Here is a 15,749-nt window from a genome sequence, read left to right on the forward strand (position 1 = left end):
GTTTATGTTGTAACCACACTGCCTCACTCAAAGAATTTTACTGGGGGTCTAGATACTGCTGTCTTCCATTTGTAACCCTCTATTTTTCCCCCATTGCTGTATTTTTTCTTACTGGAGAAGGAGGAAAACTGAAAGAAAAAGATGGTATAGCTGCACACTGCCTTTTGATTAGTAGTGCAAGAAGCCCTCTGTTTGGAAACACCAGTGACTGAGTTCAAACAACATAATAACCCACAAAGAAAACCCATGATTTGTCATTAAGCTGTGAAGTGTGGGTTGTTTGTGGTTAACAAACCATGATTTGTTAGTGCGTCTAGGTTCACACAACAACCCACAGTTCAATGACAACCAACACTCAACCCATACTCAACCTTGAGTTGTTGTGCTTTGTGAACCCAGCCAATATCTATAAACATAAAGTTGGGATTAAGATAGTTTGCTAAACCAGAGGTGGGCAGAAAGTAGATTTTCAGATGTTTTGGACTTCAGCTTCCAGCATTCTTGACATTGGCCATGCTGGCAGTGGTATCTGGGAGTTGTAGTTCAAAACAGGTGCTTCCAGGTGAGGCTTTTATTTTGCAACCACAAAATCTACCTTCTGCCCACCCCTGTGCTAAACTATCTAGCAACAAGGTTCTGTAAATACCTTCTCAGTCCTTCGGTATGAAATAGGAAATTTGAAAATCTGGATTCCGTTAAGAGCTGGACCATTGCAAGCTTATTATATTTTGGCATTTTGCTGAAGTAGAAGAACAACATAATCCTGTCCCTAACCAAGAGAAAGCATCATCAGATGAGTGTTTTATCTCACACTCGTAACTGCACACTCAGTTTTTCGCAGGCCCTTTTGATGCCACCGTCCATCTCCCATGCATCTCCCACTCCTTCTGGTCTTCTTTCTGCCACAAATAAGATCCTGGTAAATTTTGCTTTTTCGGGAAGCAACTGTGCCACCATTTCCTGCTGTGTGAAAAAAGAGGAAGTATCATGGGACAGAAGTGGGGGGAAAGCAATGGTAAGGAAACACAATTCCACACCCCACACACCCCGGTCTGATGACATTCAGAATGAGGATTATTTAACAAATTGAGATTGTGGTTGCACTCTTTCAGTGCAGACATTTGACAGTTTATGGGATAGGCTCCAACACTAGAGACCAGGCAAACTATTAAACAATTGAATTTATTGAAGGGATATTTTATACATAAGGAAATACTAATATTTACTTCGGAGTTTTCAAAAGACTGCTTAGTGACGATTCTTAAGGAATCAAGAGACGCTGCTGCTGCTACAAGCCTTAATGGCTTCTTTTCCCTCATGACAAATTCCTTAAACCTCCACCCCAGTCAAAACACTCTCAACCAAGTCCAGCTCTTGGGTATAGTCTTCCTCTGACTCCCAAAGCTCCTGTTGTATTTCTGGGTGCTTGGGCAGTTTATCTGGGTTTTTACAGGCTGCTTGTGTCACCATCTTCTGGCAAGATCTTAGGGCAGCCTCCTGGTATAACACAGTCTCCAGCGCCCTACACGTGATCTTCACCAGCCACATGTGGTTATCCCACAGAGAAGGAATCGCTTAATATTTAGGCCTTAGCTTTTCACGTTCACAACTGGCTCCTTCAGACAATGAACAACAGCAACCACATGGTTTTGAATGGAAAAGGAAATGCCATTGAAAAGAATGGGCTGCAATGAAACTGCACCATCTAGTGGCTGAATAAATCCGGTCATAAATAGATATCGGATTATCTCTGTGTTATATAAGCCTCGTGTGGCGCAGAGTGGTAAGCGGCAGTTACTGTAGCCAAAACTCGCCCCATGGCCTGAGTTCGATACCAGCGGAAGCTGGTTCTCAGGCAGCTGGCTCAGGTCGACTCAGCCTTCCATCCTTCTTAGGTCAGTAAAATGAGCACCCAGCTAGCTGGGGGAAAGGTAACTGCGACTGGGGAAGGCAATGGCAAACCACCCCACTACAAAGTCTGCCAAGAAAACGTCAGCGAAAGCAGGCGTCCCTCTAGGAGTCAGCAATGACTCAAGTGCTTGCATGAGAGGTTCCTTTCCTTTCTTATATAAACACAGTATTACTGGGGGTAACTTCAGGAGATGTCCTGGCTGTTGACGACATCATGAAATTGACCTGCAAAGTTCCATGAATGGCCAGTCACGAATGTGCTATAAATTGCTCGTTTAAAGAAGCCCATGGTACAGTACATGATAATGAGCACAAAAGGCTCTCTTTTTTCATCCTTATGTGCCTGCAGTTTAAATTGGTTTTGAAGCTCTTTTGCCAAAGAGAGGCATCTATAATTTAACCTGCATTCTAACCAATGCAGGTTATACATTTGCATTACAAAGTGAATTGAGCAAAAAGGGTTTTAAGCTTCCTGTGTAACAATTCAGATTGAGTACCTTCCACAGTTCCTGGTAAATTGCTTTATTGTTTGCTCTAAGTTTACCAAATAAACAAAGAATCCTCCATACCCATTCTAGAAGGTGGCTTTCTCTCAAGTCAGCTCCTGTCTCCGACATCTGTGGGGGTGCATGGTGTTGTAATCCACACTGTTTAGCTTTCTCAGCATGGATAAAGTGCCAGAAGAGAGGGTGTGTCAGGAAAAACAAGGGTGCAAGCCAAAGTACCTTGGCCCTATTTAAATTTTCATCTGATTATGAGGTGTTTTGCTTGTTGTTCCTCTTTTTTTGGCCTATTGGCATAATTTTCTTTACTGCTTTCACTTCCCCTTAAACTAAGGGCTTTTTTCCCCACCAGAGGAGGAATGCATAACTTTCAACTTTCTCTCCCTCTCTAAATATTTGTTCCCCCCACCCTCTCTATATAGAAAGAGAGAAAGAGAGAGGGGGGAAGGGGAGGGAGGGTGAAAGAAAAGGGAAAGGTAGTTGTCCCGGTGAAGGAATGGCTGCCCACATGTTTGAGGTGCTTTCCCTTCCTCCTTCCCTTGATGGAAAGTGGGGATGCTCCTGAGAAAGTCTGGTTAGTCTTCTTCAGCCAGCCTTCTGCTTCACTGGGCAAATACTTAAATTGCTTATGGTATGTTTGTTTAGAAAAATTTTATTCATCCAAAAAGGCTCCCAGAGCACCTTGTGGTCCCTGCTCACAATCTTAGGATCCAAAAGACACAACACCCACCCACGCGACTGAGGAAGGAAGCAAAAAAGAGGCAGATTGTTACATATTTGCTTTTATAATGTCCAGGTGGGAAGGATACAGTTCAGGTAAAGGAAAAACCAAAAGAAGTTGACCTGAGCTGACAAAGTAGCCCTGGTTCCCATCTCTCCTGCTGCAGCATTAGAAAATAGCCATTCCGTCTCCATAGGAAACTTTGGGAATGGTGGTTCTGTGAAGGGGCTAGGATTCTCCAACGGGGATTCTCAGCATCCTCTTCAAACTACAATTCACAAAATCTTTTAGGGGAAGCCATGGCAATTAATTTGGTATAAAATCGATATACGTGAATGTTGTAGAACTGCTTGATAAGGTAGGTGGCTGGACAATAACTGTCCCAATATGAGTTTTGCTGCTGTGCTTAAAATTGCCCCAAACCACATGGAGCCAGTTTTATTTCTAATACAGCAAGTATTCATCCAGTTTGCCTTTCTAGTGTCAAACATTGATTCTACCAATGTAACTTTTAAACCAGGCAATGGTAAATGAAGGAACATTGACCTATACTGCTGTGCACTCTTATTTGAGACTAAAACTGGTATATTAGGCTGAAAAGTAGGGCTGTGCTCCGCTTCGCTTCAGAGCATAGAAGCAATAGCGAGGTGGCCTGATTCACCTGCAACAAAGGCAGAGACGAAGTGGGTCGGGAGGGCTGCAGATCGAGGCGAAGAGGATCGAGACCAAGCGGATCCTTTGCCTCGATCCAGAGCTCTGAAAAAAAGGTAAGTGGGGGCTTACCTGGCGCTGCCGCAGTCTGTGTGGCGACAGTGGCAGAGCCAGGTAAGGGGGCAGAGGCTCAAACTGGAAGACTAGGCCGCAACCACAGCCTGCCCTTCCGCTTTGAGCCTTGGCCTCAGGTGAAGCCACTGCCAGAACGTGATGGATGCAAGTAAGGGGGGAGGAGGGAGGGGGCCTTATCTGGTGGCGGTGCCGCCTCTGCAGTCCATGCAGCAGCGGCGGTGGAGCAAGGTAAGGGGGCAGGGGGGAAAGGTCTTACCTGAGTCCGTCGCATTCCGGCAACAGCTTCAACTGAGCCCGAGGACTCAAACCTGTTCCCAACAGACGCAGGTAAGGGGGGGAGGAGGGAGGGGGCCTTATCTGCCGCCGCCGCCGCAGTCCGTGTGGCAACGGTGGCAGAGCCAGATAAGGGGGCGGGGGAAGGGTCTTACCTGAGTCCGTTGCATTCTGGCAGCGGCTTCACCTGAGCCCGAGGACTCAAACCGGAAGACCAGGCCTGGTCTTCCTGTTTGAGTCCTCGGGCTCAGTTGAAACAGCCGCGGGACTGCGATGGATGCAGTTAAGGGGGGAGGAGGGAGGGGGCCTTACCTGGCGCCGCCGCTGCGGAGCTCCGATTTGGAGCCGGAGCTCCGCAGCGGAGCGGAGTGGACCATAGGCGGATCGATGCAGGGCAGAGCGAACCTGATCCAGAATTTAAGGATCAGGTGCAGATCGGATCAGGGGGTCCGTGCACAGCCCTACTGAAAAGTTTCACATTTAAAAATCTGTATCTGTAATTTTTAAAATTACAACGCTGTAATTTTTAAAATTTCACAACGCTGATCATTTATTGTAGTTTAAAGGGAAGTGTCATACACATTGCATTGCCCCTGTATTTGTTCATGCTGAACCACCCAACTCTTGCTAGTGGTTTTAACAGTGTAATCAGGCAGACACTTTTTATCTCTCTCTTCATATCATAGGGAATGTCCTATCTGCATTCAAGCAAAACGGAGGTCCATGGACGACTGAAATCTACAAACTGTGTTGTAGATAGCCGCATGGTAGTGAAGATAACTGATTTTGGCTGCAATTCTATTCTGCTATCAAGAAAAGGTACGTAAGAAGTATGATGAAGCTATTCATTCTCCTTCCCAGCTCTTCAATCCCTCTGCTCCACAAATATTTCTAAGCAGACCCTATCTTATAGGAGAACAGTCATAAGTGTGAAACTAATATTCTGTTAAGCTTACGTGGCTTCTACATAATGTCATATTTTGGCCATGACTATAAATAATTTTTGCAACTGTCTCCACTAATACATATAGCATCACAGCATGCAATCAGTACTATACCAGGGGAAAGCAGTTTGATGTGATCCTTGGTGTCATCTATATGAGGATCGGAACAGCCTCAAGTGCAGGGTGCTCCTATGAGAGCGTTCTTTCTTGAAAAGATACAAAGCACCTCTCATGCACTTCAGTTTCTTGCCTTGATTAAGTGGTTGCAGAGGTGACGGTGCTTTCACTGATTTGTCTAGCATCTGTTGACTTTCATAGCATATGGAATGTTAGATTGCATGAGATCATGTGTGCATTAATTGTGAGGTATATAGCAGAGAGAGAGTGCAATATCTGATAAAACTTGCATCTTCATAGAATCATAGAATAGCAGAGTTGGAAGGGGCCTACAAGGCCATCGAGTCCAACCCCCTGCTCAATGCAGGAATCCACCCTAAAGCATCCCCCACAGATACTTGTCCAGCTGCCTCTTGAAGGCCTCTAGTGTGAGAGAGCCCACAACCTCACCAGGCAACTGATTCCATTGTCGTACTGCTCTAACAGTCAGGAAGTTTTTCCTGATGTCCAGCTGGAATCTGGCTTCCTTTAACTTGAGCCCGTTATTCCGTGTCCTGCACTCTGGGAGGATCAAGAAGAGATCCTGGCCCTCCTCTGTGTGACAAACTTTTAAGTATTTGAAGAGTGCTATCATGTCTCCCCTCAATCTTCTCTTCTCCAGGCTAAACATGCCCAGTTCTTTCAGTCTCTCTTCATAGGGCTTTGTTTCCAGACCCCTGATCATCCTGGTTGCCCTCCTCTGAACACGCTCCAGCTTGTCTGCGTCCTTCTTCCATACAAGTATATTTTTAAAACTACCTGAACCAGTTTTAATAGGCTGAGAAAGAATGAAATTTCAAAAAGCCCCCAAAAGGTAGTATATTGACTGAAATTTCAACTGAAATGTGAAAAGGGCAACTGGGAAGACACCAGAATGATGAAGAGGTAGCAGATCACAGGAAAAGGCTCTCGACTATGAACACAGATAGTGGATATAGCATGTGATTGGTTATACAGTCACCAATCACATTAAGATCCTCTACAGGGGCCCTTCTCCGTGAGCCCCTGCCAAAGGAAGTTTGGCAGGTGGCTACTAGGAGGAGGGCTTTCTCTGCTGTGGCACCCCGGTTGTGGAACGAGCTCCCCAGAGAGGTCCGCCTGGCGCCTACACTGTACTGTCGCCAGCTGAAGACCTTTTTATTCACTCAGTATTTTAACACTTAATTTTAACTTAAATTTAAATTTTACTGTTTTAACTCTGTATTTTAATCTTATATCAACTTTGCTGTGTGGTTTTATCCTGGTTGCGCTTTTTATACTGTATTTCGTAATTGTGTTTTAAACTGTTGGGTGTTTTACTGTGGTTTTAATTTTTGTGAACCGCCCAGAGAGCTTTGGCTATTGGGCAGTATAAAACTGTAATAAATAAATAAATAAATAAATAAATACAATATAGCAAGACCAAATTATGGCAGATGTTGAATTAGCCTGCTATTTCGTATTCTGTCATGATGTCATTCAGACAGCAATGCCATTCTAATGGCTGTATGTTAATTGAATCAGTTTTCAAACACTTTTTTTTATTCCTTTAATGTTAATTAAATTTCGGTATCCATAAATTGTATTGGTCACCTCTTTGCTATTTCAGTTAAGGGATCCAGAAATGACTCTAAAAATATACGTTCCTTTTCACCGAACTACAGCCACTTTGCACTTAGTTGCTACTAATCAGCTGCTGTTACCCTTATGAACAATATGTCATTCTGCTCTGAACAATGGCCAGCTTCTCTGCTCAGACCACTCACTCTGGGCAGCCAAATCATGCCGCTTCACCAGGCCTCCTCCTTCTCCTTAGTGCAGTTTCAACATAACTCCATTCAAAGCAGTTCAGCCTCATTTCTTAAACTCTTCCCAAACTCTGGAAAGATACTCATAATTTCCTTGAAGCAGACATCTGCCCACATGAATGTTTGGAAATAGGGTTGACACGACACTGTAAATTGATGCTTTATATGCCAAGATCTTCCATGAGCAAACGCAGCTAATTTTTCCTTGCTTCCCAACTATGATGGGATGGAAGCAATCATCCCCTTGTCCTGTCCCCCCCATCATTATTAAAAGTAATAAGATGGAGTGTTGTAGTTTGTGTACATTCATTTTTTAAAAAAATCTTTGATCAAAGAGGTTTTGTAGGTTTGTGAAGCCTATTTGATCAAAGACGACAGGCAGGAGAAATAAATTCGTGTGCACACGAGGGCAACAATGGTTTTCTATCACCTCGCTTTCATTTAAAAATTATAGTCTTTTTCTTGCTATAAATTACATATGTTTAGTTTGAAACAAGATTTTAATACATGTTAAGACCAGAACATTCTTTTCAGAGTATAGATAATTTCCCCCAAGTATTCCTTTAACACAACCTAAGATAAGAACATCCTAACGTAAGAACATAACCTATCATAAAAGCAGGGCCTGCATCAAGGGTAGGGATAGTTGGACCCCTGCTGAGGGCCCACACCCCAGCAGGGGGTCATTGACAAGAGCTCTTAGAAGTGCTCCTCTTCTGCACCATTACATCTGCTTGTTCAGCCGCCTCTTGCTCTGCCTCAGACAATGCTTTTTGTGAGGAGGATGAATAGTACTGCTTGCTTACTCACTGGCTCTTGGCCTGTCAAGCAAACAAGTGGTAGCAATGATGAGAAAGAGGATGAGGAGCAATTGCAGCTGGTGACCGTGGTAGTGAGAAGGTAGACTCTCTGAAAGTGGGGGCCCACTGAAGGGTTGTAGTTCCCTAGCAACTGGTAATCAGAGGCATATTGCATCTGATACTGGAGGTAATATATAGCCATCATGATTAGCAGCCTCATCATCCATGAAGATGTCTTTAGAATAGTATGGCATTTTGGCAGAGAAATATGTGAAACTAACTATGGGAGAAGTCCTGGAAGTCAAACCGATCTGGGGCTACATGAACTTCTGAAAAAAGGTCACAGCTGTCAACCAGTTTCATTTGCCTGCCTCTCTCACCCACACAAATATCATTTCCTCCCTGCTCTTCAGATCTCTGGACTGCCCCTGAACACCTCCGTCATGGTGATGTATCTCAGAAAGGTGATGTGTACAGCTATGGGATTATAGCACAAGAGATTATACTGCGTAAGGAGACCTTCTACACTAACAATTGTCAGGATCATAAAGGTAAACATTGTGCATACGGTAAGGGCTGCCTGCATGTTGAAACTGATTAATTGAAGGAATTTATACCTTGCCCTTCAACAGGTTCTCAGGGTGGCTTACAAAAAGTGTTCTCAGCAATAAGGCTGATGACAGGGGTTGGCATCACTAAGGACCTGCCATGGGCCATACCCCAATAGGAAGCCTAATGCTGAGCCTCCCAAAGCCATCCAGCCACCCTCCTCCTTCCTCTTGCTGGTGGGTCACCTGCCTTCTCCAAATTTGTGAACAATGGCAAATTTCCTTTCCCCTTTCTCTTTCTGAGCAACTGGTTGGTCCCATAGAACAGATTGGTCCCATAGGGAGAGGGGAAGCAAATGGCCAGCAGTGTCACTTGCCAGTGGCAAGGTGGAGAGAGCCCACAAACTGCACCGTGCTCAAGAACCCTCCAAAATCTGGAGCAGGCCACTCTGAGCAATTTATTGAAGTTTGCAATAAGAACAGCAGTCTGACCATGCTTAGGTCTTGCCATCCAAGACAGCTTTTCATTCAAATTGGCCTTCCACTGTTTGCATATTGAGCTGTACGGTTTTCCAAATAATTTAGTATAATAAAACTATGTGCTAATAGCTGTGAAATATTTGGGTAGCAATTCTTATGAATATGAAATAAATTGCCCTCTGATGTAACTATGGATTGCAGATTGTCAGGTATCCGAGTACTATGTTATCACATCTCAGCCAGAGCTAGCTATTTTGTTTAGTTATTTATCCAAAGCATTTTTAGCCTACTCTTCATCCAAGGCTCTCTGAGTGGCTTATAAAGATCAGAAGTAAGACAGTCCCTGCCTTTAGGCTTGGAGTCTAATTTTTTCTTTCCCAGATAGGGAAGCAGCAGGATGGTTTAAGGAATTGGGCCTAGCATGCTTTTATGTCGAACATTTCCCCCTCTACACTATGTTTTACTGCTACTTTATCATGTGACAAAACCGCCACATAAATCCCAGTTTCTTTGGTTTTTATCACATGAGGCTAAAATCCCGCATCCTTGTCAGGGCTTCTACTTCTGGATTTTTGCAGGATTAAGATTGGCTCCTTTACACAGGAGGACACATACTTTGAATCAAGGACTTCTTTTCTTGGCAAATTCTACATGTTTCATTATACAGGCACTAGATGGTGCTGCGGATAGATTAGATTAATGTTCCTTATTGGGTTATCTCAGATCTTTTAAAAAGTGAGATAAAGGTAAAAAAAAAACACCTGCAGGAGACATCTTGGAGGTTGATGACATTGTGTAAAGGACCCACAAACTTCCATGAGTGACCAATCACGTTTGTGCAATAAAAGCCTTGTGTAGAAATGCTCTGAGTCACTAAATGTAATGAGAGCACTCTGGTGCTTTCAGTTCCCATTTAATTGAATTAAATTAAGGACCAAAGTCAATGTGACATTATTCATAAATTTAGCTCTGGTGTATCTGTGGTTTTTTTAAAAGTTAGCATTAGGGGCCTAAGCTGGATCAGGACCATTGCATGTGAGGGGAAGGAGAGTGGAATTTTACCCTTTTGTCTGCCACAGTCCTGGTTGGAATCACTAAGCTCCCCACCCACTCACGCATGCACCCACATTGCAAAGGTGCCTGTGATACATGCTGGAGCTGTCTGGAGAGCTGAGGGGGAAGGAGAGGGAGAATAAGCCATGGCAAGTCCGCTTGTCTACTGTGAGTTCAGCAAACAAACAACCCATGTGGCTTATTTGCAGGGTGGCTTAACGTGCAACCCCACCCTTTATTTGCTATTTGCAACGGGAGAAAAGCAAATAGAAGGTGATGGGGTGGAGGTGGGGGTATTTCTTTGGCGCTATGGTGGGAGCAAAGGGTTAAAGCCGCCCTTTCCTACACAATTGACTGTCCTGATACAGCTTGGGCTACCCATGCCAGAGAGATATCAGCCAGAGAGACAGCAGAAAGACAGGAAGCAGCAACAGAAGTCTCTCTCTCTCTCTCTCTCTCTCTCTCTCTCTCTCTGTGTGTGTGTGTGTGTGTGTGTGTGTGTGTGCGCGCGCAGCCATTTTGTGTTGGCACCAAGGACAGTCTTTCAAAATTCCTTATATGCCCGTGGGCCAAAAAAAAGGGGGGTCTATTACTATAAGGGGCAGAGGGAGGATATAATAGTCTTTGGTATTATTCTTGTTCATCTGAATAAAATTAAAAACGTCACATTTTGAAACCACAGAGAAAAAAAGATTTTAACAAATTTCTCTAAGAATTACAGTGGGCTACTTGTTTCAGAATTACAAAGGTATTTCAAAAACGTGACTAATCCCATACTACAAGTGGTTGAAATATGTTGCTACCTCCAATATTTAAACAACTATCTGTTTGCCTCTAAAATACAGCAGTAAGACCTCAGACTTCACTACACCAGGCATGTAAAAACAGAGTCCTGTTTTAGCCATGAATCCTTATTTGCAATTCATGTTTTTGCTGAAGCAGTGTACTTGGTTTGGGTAAGATAAAAGTCAGTTTTCCAAGACAGTCAGGTCTAATATTTTGTTGGTGACACAGAATAACTAAAAGGTATTCTGGGTAGGAAAGCCAATAGTTATAAAAGAAGAAACAAAGCTATGACGGTGTTAAATTGCTGTGCAATTGCTTTGCAGGCTATTATTTTGTTTATTTGTTTGTATTTGTTCTTTTACAAAAAGGATGCAAACTTCTGGCTCCTCCAAAATACTCTGGTAGAGTTGTGGATGCGCTGTTCTTGTTTAAGCCAATATTGGCCAAACCAAATGCTTTGTAAGAGATCTATGATTGATTCCTCCAGCATTTGTGCTTTTACTTAAATATAGCTGAGGGCCTCCAAGTTTGATCAAAGCCATGGTGCTGTGGAGGGGTGATTAATCTTCCCCTCATGCTGTTTTCCCAATTTAAATCACCCCTCCGGAAGCTACTGATAGGTCCACTGATAAATACAGGTAAAGCCACAGGTAAATACAGAAAAAAACCAGAATACAGGTGTGGCCAGATGCTCTCTTCATAACTATTTACATAATTTTTACACCATGCTCTATGAAAATGCTCTTTTGGGCCATTGGGATTATGCATCCCTGTGGCAAACTCACTATGTCGAGACAGATTCCTCAGTCTGTCAGTTCATCACAGTAGGCATTCTATTTTGGCGTGCCTCACGCCTAGAAAAACCACAATGTACTGATATTTATCAAAGAATATATGTGTTCATTCAGGTCCAGGACTTTGGTTTGAGCTGCCTTGATACATTACTTGCCAAGGGAAGCTGATTCTCATGCTTTGTTGTGTTCACGTACTGAAGTGATTGAATGTTTCACTTTTTAATCCCCTACTGCAGAAAAACTTTACAGAGTAGAAAGCAGTGAAAGCACAAGACCATTCCGGCCAGATCTTTTATTGGAGACAGAAGGGGAGAAAGAACAAGAAGTAAGGCCATATTGAAATAAAGTCATTGTCAATACAGAGAGATAATACCTGTGACCAGGCCCAAACGGGCAAATTTGACAGAGGGAAATGTAGCCATGTTTTTGTTCCAGTGTTTTGGATTTGCACCATTTAAAGGTCTCCCATTAACAACTCCAGTGGACTGTAGTGAAATGTATGAAAACAATGTCCGCTCTATAACATATACAGTACACTATTGGAGCTCCTGATTTACCTCCTGGTTCTTTTAATCGTTTAGGGTGGGTCTCTAAATATCCATGTGGTATCTGGGGGTGGTGTTGAAAGGGAGTGAAGTTGCCAACCCAAGAACGGGGAAATTAAATCTAAATTAATATTTTAATCACTTTAAAGACCATATTGTGAAAGTATTATATGAGCGGTCCTGTGTCCTGATAAATGGCATGAAATCTATAAAATGCAGAAGATGCTGACTTTTTACGCAAACAGTGATGCAAGTATGTATAGTTAAGAGAATATGTACTGACGATTTTGGAAAAAGGTATATGAAATTCTGAACTGAATTTTTTGATGTTATGCATTCCTAGGTGTATCTTCTTGTAAAAAGTTGTTGGGAGGAAGACCCAGAAAAGAGGCCAGATTTTAAGAAGATCGAAAGTACTCTAGCTAAGATATTTAGGTAAGAAATTGAATGACTTTAGTTGAAAACAAGTATTTATGGGTCTTCATGTCAAAAAGGTTCAGCACATGGAAAATGCAATTTTGCTGGAACTGAGACATTTTATTGTAATTTAACACAAAATGTGTGTGTAATATATATAAGGGGAGGAAAAAGTAAAGTAGTGAATAATTGAGAATATGGAAGAGAGCATGTATATTGCCCTGAGCTCCTTGAAAGAATGAAAAGTTTTTTTAAAAAAACCCATAGATATTGGTGATTCAGGTGAGATGAATAGAAAATTGAGGTTAAAGACAGTAAAGGTAGGTGCCAGTGAAATACAAATATTAAGGATGAAAACATTGTGTTGGAACATAGAGTATATCTTATTCCCCAAACAATTTGATTACAATTATTTTCCTTTTCAGACTCAGCCTTTCTTAGCAAGCCAGTTCTGCCAAACCATGATCATAGTTTAAACTCAGAGGGAAAAGTTTGGGGGATTTCCAATTTAGCAATATGGCATCCATATACTGGAGTGATTATCACTAATTTCTTTTTACCATATGTCATGAAATTCATCTTTATCCTCACAATATTTTCAGCAACTACCACAGCCAAACCAATGAAAGCTACATGGACACCTTACTTCGACGTCTACAGCTGTATTCACGAAACTTGGAGCACTTAGTAGAAGAGCGGACTGAGCTGTACAAAGCAGAACGAGACAGAGCTGACAGGCTCAATTTCATGCTTCTCCCAGGGTGAGTGCTGTCTACTAAATTTACTTGATCAGATTTCAAGCAGCTACTCAGATTCACTGCTCAAGGAAACTTTGTACCTTCTTTTTTTAAAGGCCTGCATGAGCACATATGTAGGTATGCAGGTGTGCACCCATTTTTTTAATTCTTAAAAAACCAACAAATTAAAAAATGTCTTGAATAGATGTTCCAGAATTTCTCTATACATGGGGTGGAAGAATGGGGGGGGCATGTTACTAATAGTGGACACTAGATAATTATTTGTCATCATTTACTATGTATGGCTAGGACATACCCACTAGGCAAAACAAGTTCTGTTCTCTCAAGGTCTTCCCAAAATGTCACTGCTGTGATTCATGCTTGATTTCTACTATTTTAATTTCTCTTCTTACTTCTTACACCTCTTCATATATCACATAGACAATCTGATGGCTTGACCTGTTCAGATATTTAAAGGACTTGATTGCCTAAAACATGTGAAATCAGTCTTTTTCTTCTCCTCTAAACACACAGATGTATACCACTGAAGATCATGTAGGTGTTCTACACATGGAGACTAAAAGTTACCTGAATATAGCTACGCAACTCAATGGGCAACTCAATTCTATGCCTACTTCAGCTCTAGGAGCTCAAAAATCTGTTTTGCCATTGTAGCTAAATTAGCATCCAAATGTATGAAAGAGTCTTGCACAAGCTGAAGTCTCCCCATTGACTGTAAGGGTGCCAGGCAGTACACTGCTAGGTAATCAGTGCTCTCTGTGCTTGCATGTCACTCAGTGATGTCAGAGGGAAAACGCCACCATGAGATCTTAATGATACAGGGTGGGATACAAATGTTTTAAATGAATGAATGAATAAGTATTTGTAATATCAGTGCTTGAAATAGGGTGTGATGCCATTCCATTTCTTTTCTGGTGGTCCTAATTGAGCCTGGCCTAACCGTCCCATTTATTTTTTTCTATCTCACTCTGGGCTTGTGTAGTACAATATAGTACTGTTTATAGAGCAGAGAAGGAATAAGCATGAAGATTGAGGAGGTGTAGAAAGGAAGAGTGCCCTGGACTGCAAGAAGATCAAACCAGTCCATACTCCAGGAAATAAAGCCAGACTGCTCACTTGAGGGAATGGTATTAAAGGCAAAACTGAAGTACTTTGGCCACATAATGAGAAGACAGGATACCCTGGAGAAGAGGCTGATGCTAGGGAAAGTGGAAGGCAAAAGGAAGAGGGGCCGACCAAGGGCAAGATGGATGGATGATATTCTGGAGGTGACAGACTTGACCTTGGGGGAGCTAGGGGTAGCAACGGCCGACAGAAAGCTCTGGCGTGGGCTGGTCCATGAAGCCACGAAGAGTCGGAAGCCACTGAACGAATAAACAACAAGAAAGGAAGAATGGAGTCAGAACACAACCTTTTCCTGTAAATTGTAAATAATTAATCCACAATTTGTTGGGATGTGCGTTGCGTGTGGGCTGCCTCCACTTTCTGTAAATAACCTCTGATCAGCCCAATCACAGGTTGTGAGCGTGACATATGAACCCGGTTGTTAACCCAACAACAAACCATGGGTTAACTGGTGGGTTGCTTAGCCCCTAAACAACTCAGCGGTCTGATTTCTCATGTCAGACTCACCACCTCTGTTCCGGCTGATCAGACGTTGTTTACAGAAAGTAGAAGCAACTCATGCACAGCACACAGCCTACATAAATTATGGGTCAATTAACACACAATTTGCCACCATGACGTGTGAACAGAGATGCCCATGGGAAACTCATAGAAAAGACAAAACAGTGATGGTCATTCCTCTTATTTGACCCAAGATGTGCTTAGCTATAATGACTATTAACTTTTGATAGACCTCACCTACATGAATTTATCTAATACTTTTTAAATCCCATCTGTGGCAATGACTCCCATATAGAGTTTTTGCATCCACACCATTCATATTTTACCTTAGTTGTCCTTTTCTAGACCAAAATTTCCAAAAAAATCTTTAACTTTTTTTTGTAGGAGAGGTGCTCTAGTCCTTGGTCATCTTTGTTGACATTTTCTAGATAATCTGCAGCTCTATGATATTCTTTTTGAGATGCAGCATCCAGGAGTTCAGACAGTAGTGTGTGTGAACATGTATGAGAGAGAGAGGCTTCAAAGGCTGATAAATAATCAGGAGCAAATAAACATAATAATATGTCTGAACATGAAGTTACTTCAAGGTTTGTTCCCGAGGTGGCTTTGAGTGTGGGTTTCAATCATAGAGCTGGAAAGGACACGATAGAACTTACTGCTTTTTGGAGCGCTAAGCCTGCAAGGAAGTGCTGGCCCCAGCTGGTATGGGATGCAGACATCTACATGGCTCCAGAGGAGCTTTTGCATGCCCCAGGCACCAGCTGCCATATTGTAGCAAAAATCAAAATTTAATAAGGTGGAATATAATTACCCCAGCTGGAATTCTGCCAGGAAATGGAAGATCCTTGACAAGAGAAAGAA

At 42.5% G+C, this 15,749-nt stretch overlaps 1 protein-coding gene across 1 annotated transcript in view; it reads left to right on the forward strand.

Moving 5' to 3' along the window:
* Positions 1-15,749, forward strand: part of GUCY2C (guanylate cyclase 2C) — a 72,949-nt gene that overhangs the window by 41,149 nt on the left and 16,051 nt on the right. Inside the window, exons 17-21 of the mRNA XM_063134658.1 lie at positions 4,881-5,013; positions 8,295-8,432; positions 11,779-11,867; positions 12,431-12,522; positions 13,107-13,265. Coding sequence (XP_062990728.1) covers positions 4,881-5,013; positions 8,295-8,432; positions 11,779-11,867; positions 12,431-12,522; positions 13,107-13,265 — 611 coding nt within the window. The remainder of the gene's footprint in view (positions 1-4,880; positions 5,014-8,294; positions 8,433-11,778; positions 11,868-12,430; positions 12,523-13,106; positions 13,266-15,749) is intronic.

Source organism: Elgaria multicarinata, chromosome 9 (assembly GCF_023053635.1).
Source record: "Elgaria multicarinata webbii isolate HBS135686 ecotype San Diego chromosome 9, rElgMul1.1.pri, whole genome shotgun sequence".
Classification (NCBI taxonomy): domain Eukaryota; kingdom Metazoa; phylum Chordata; class Lepidosauria; order Squamata; family Anguidae; genus Elgaria; species Elgaria multicarinata.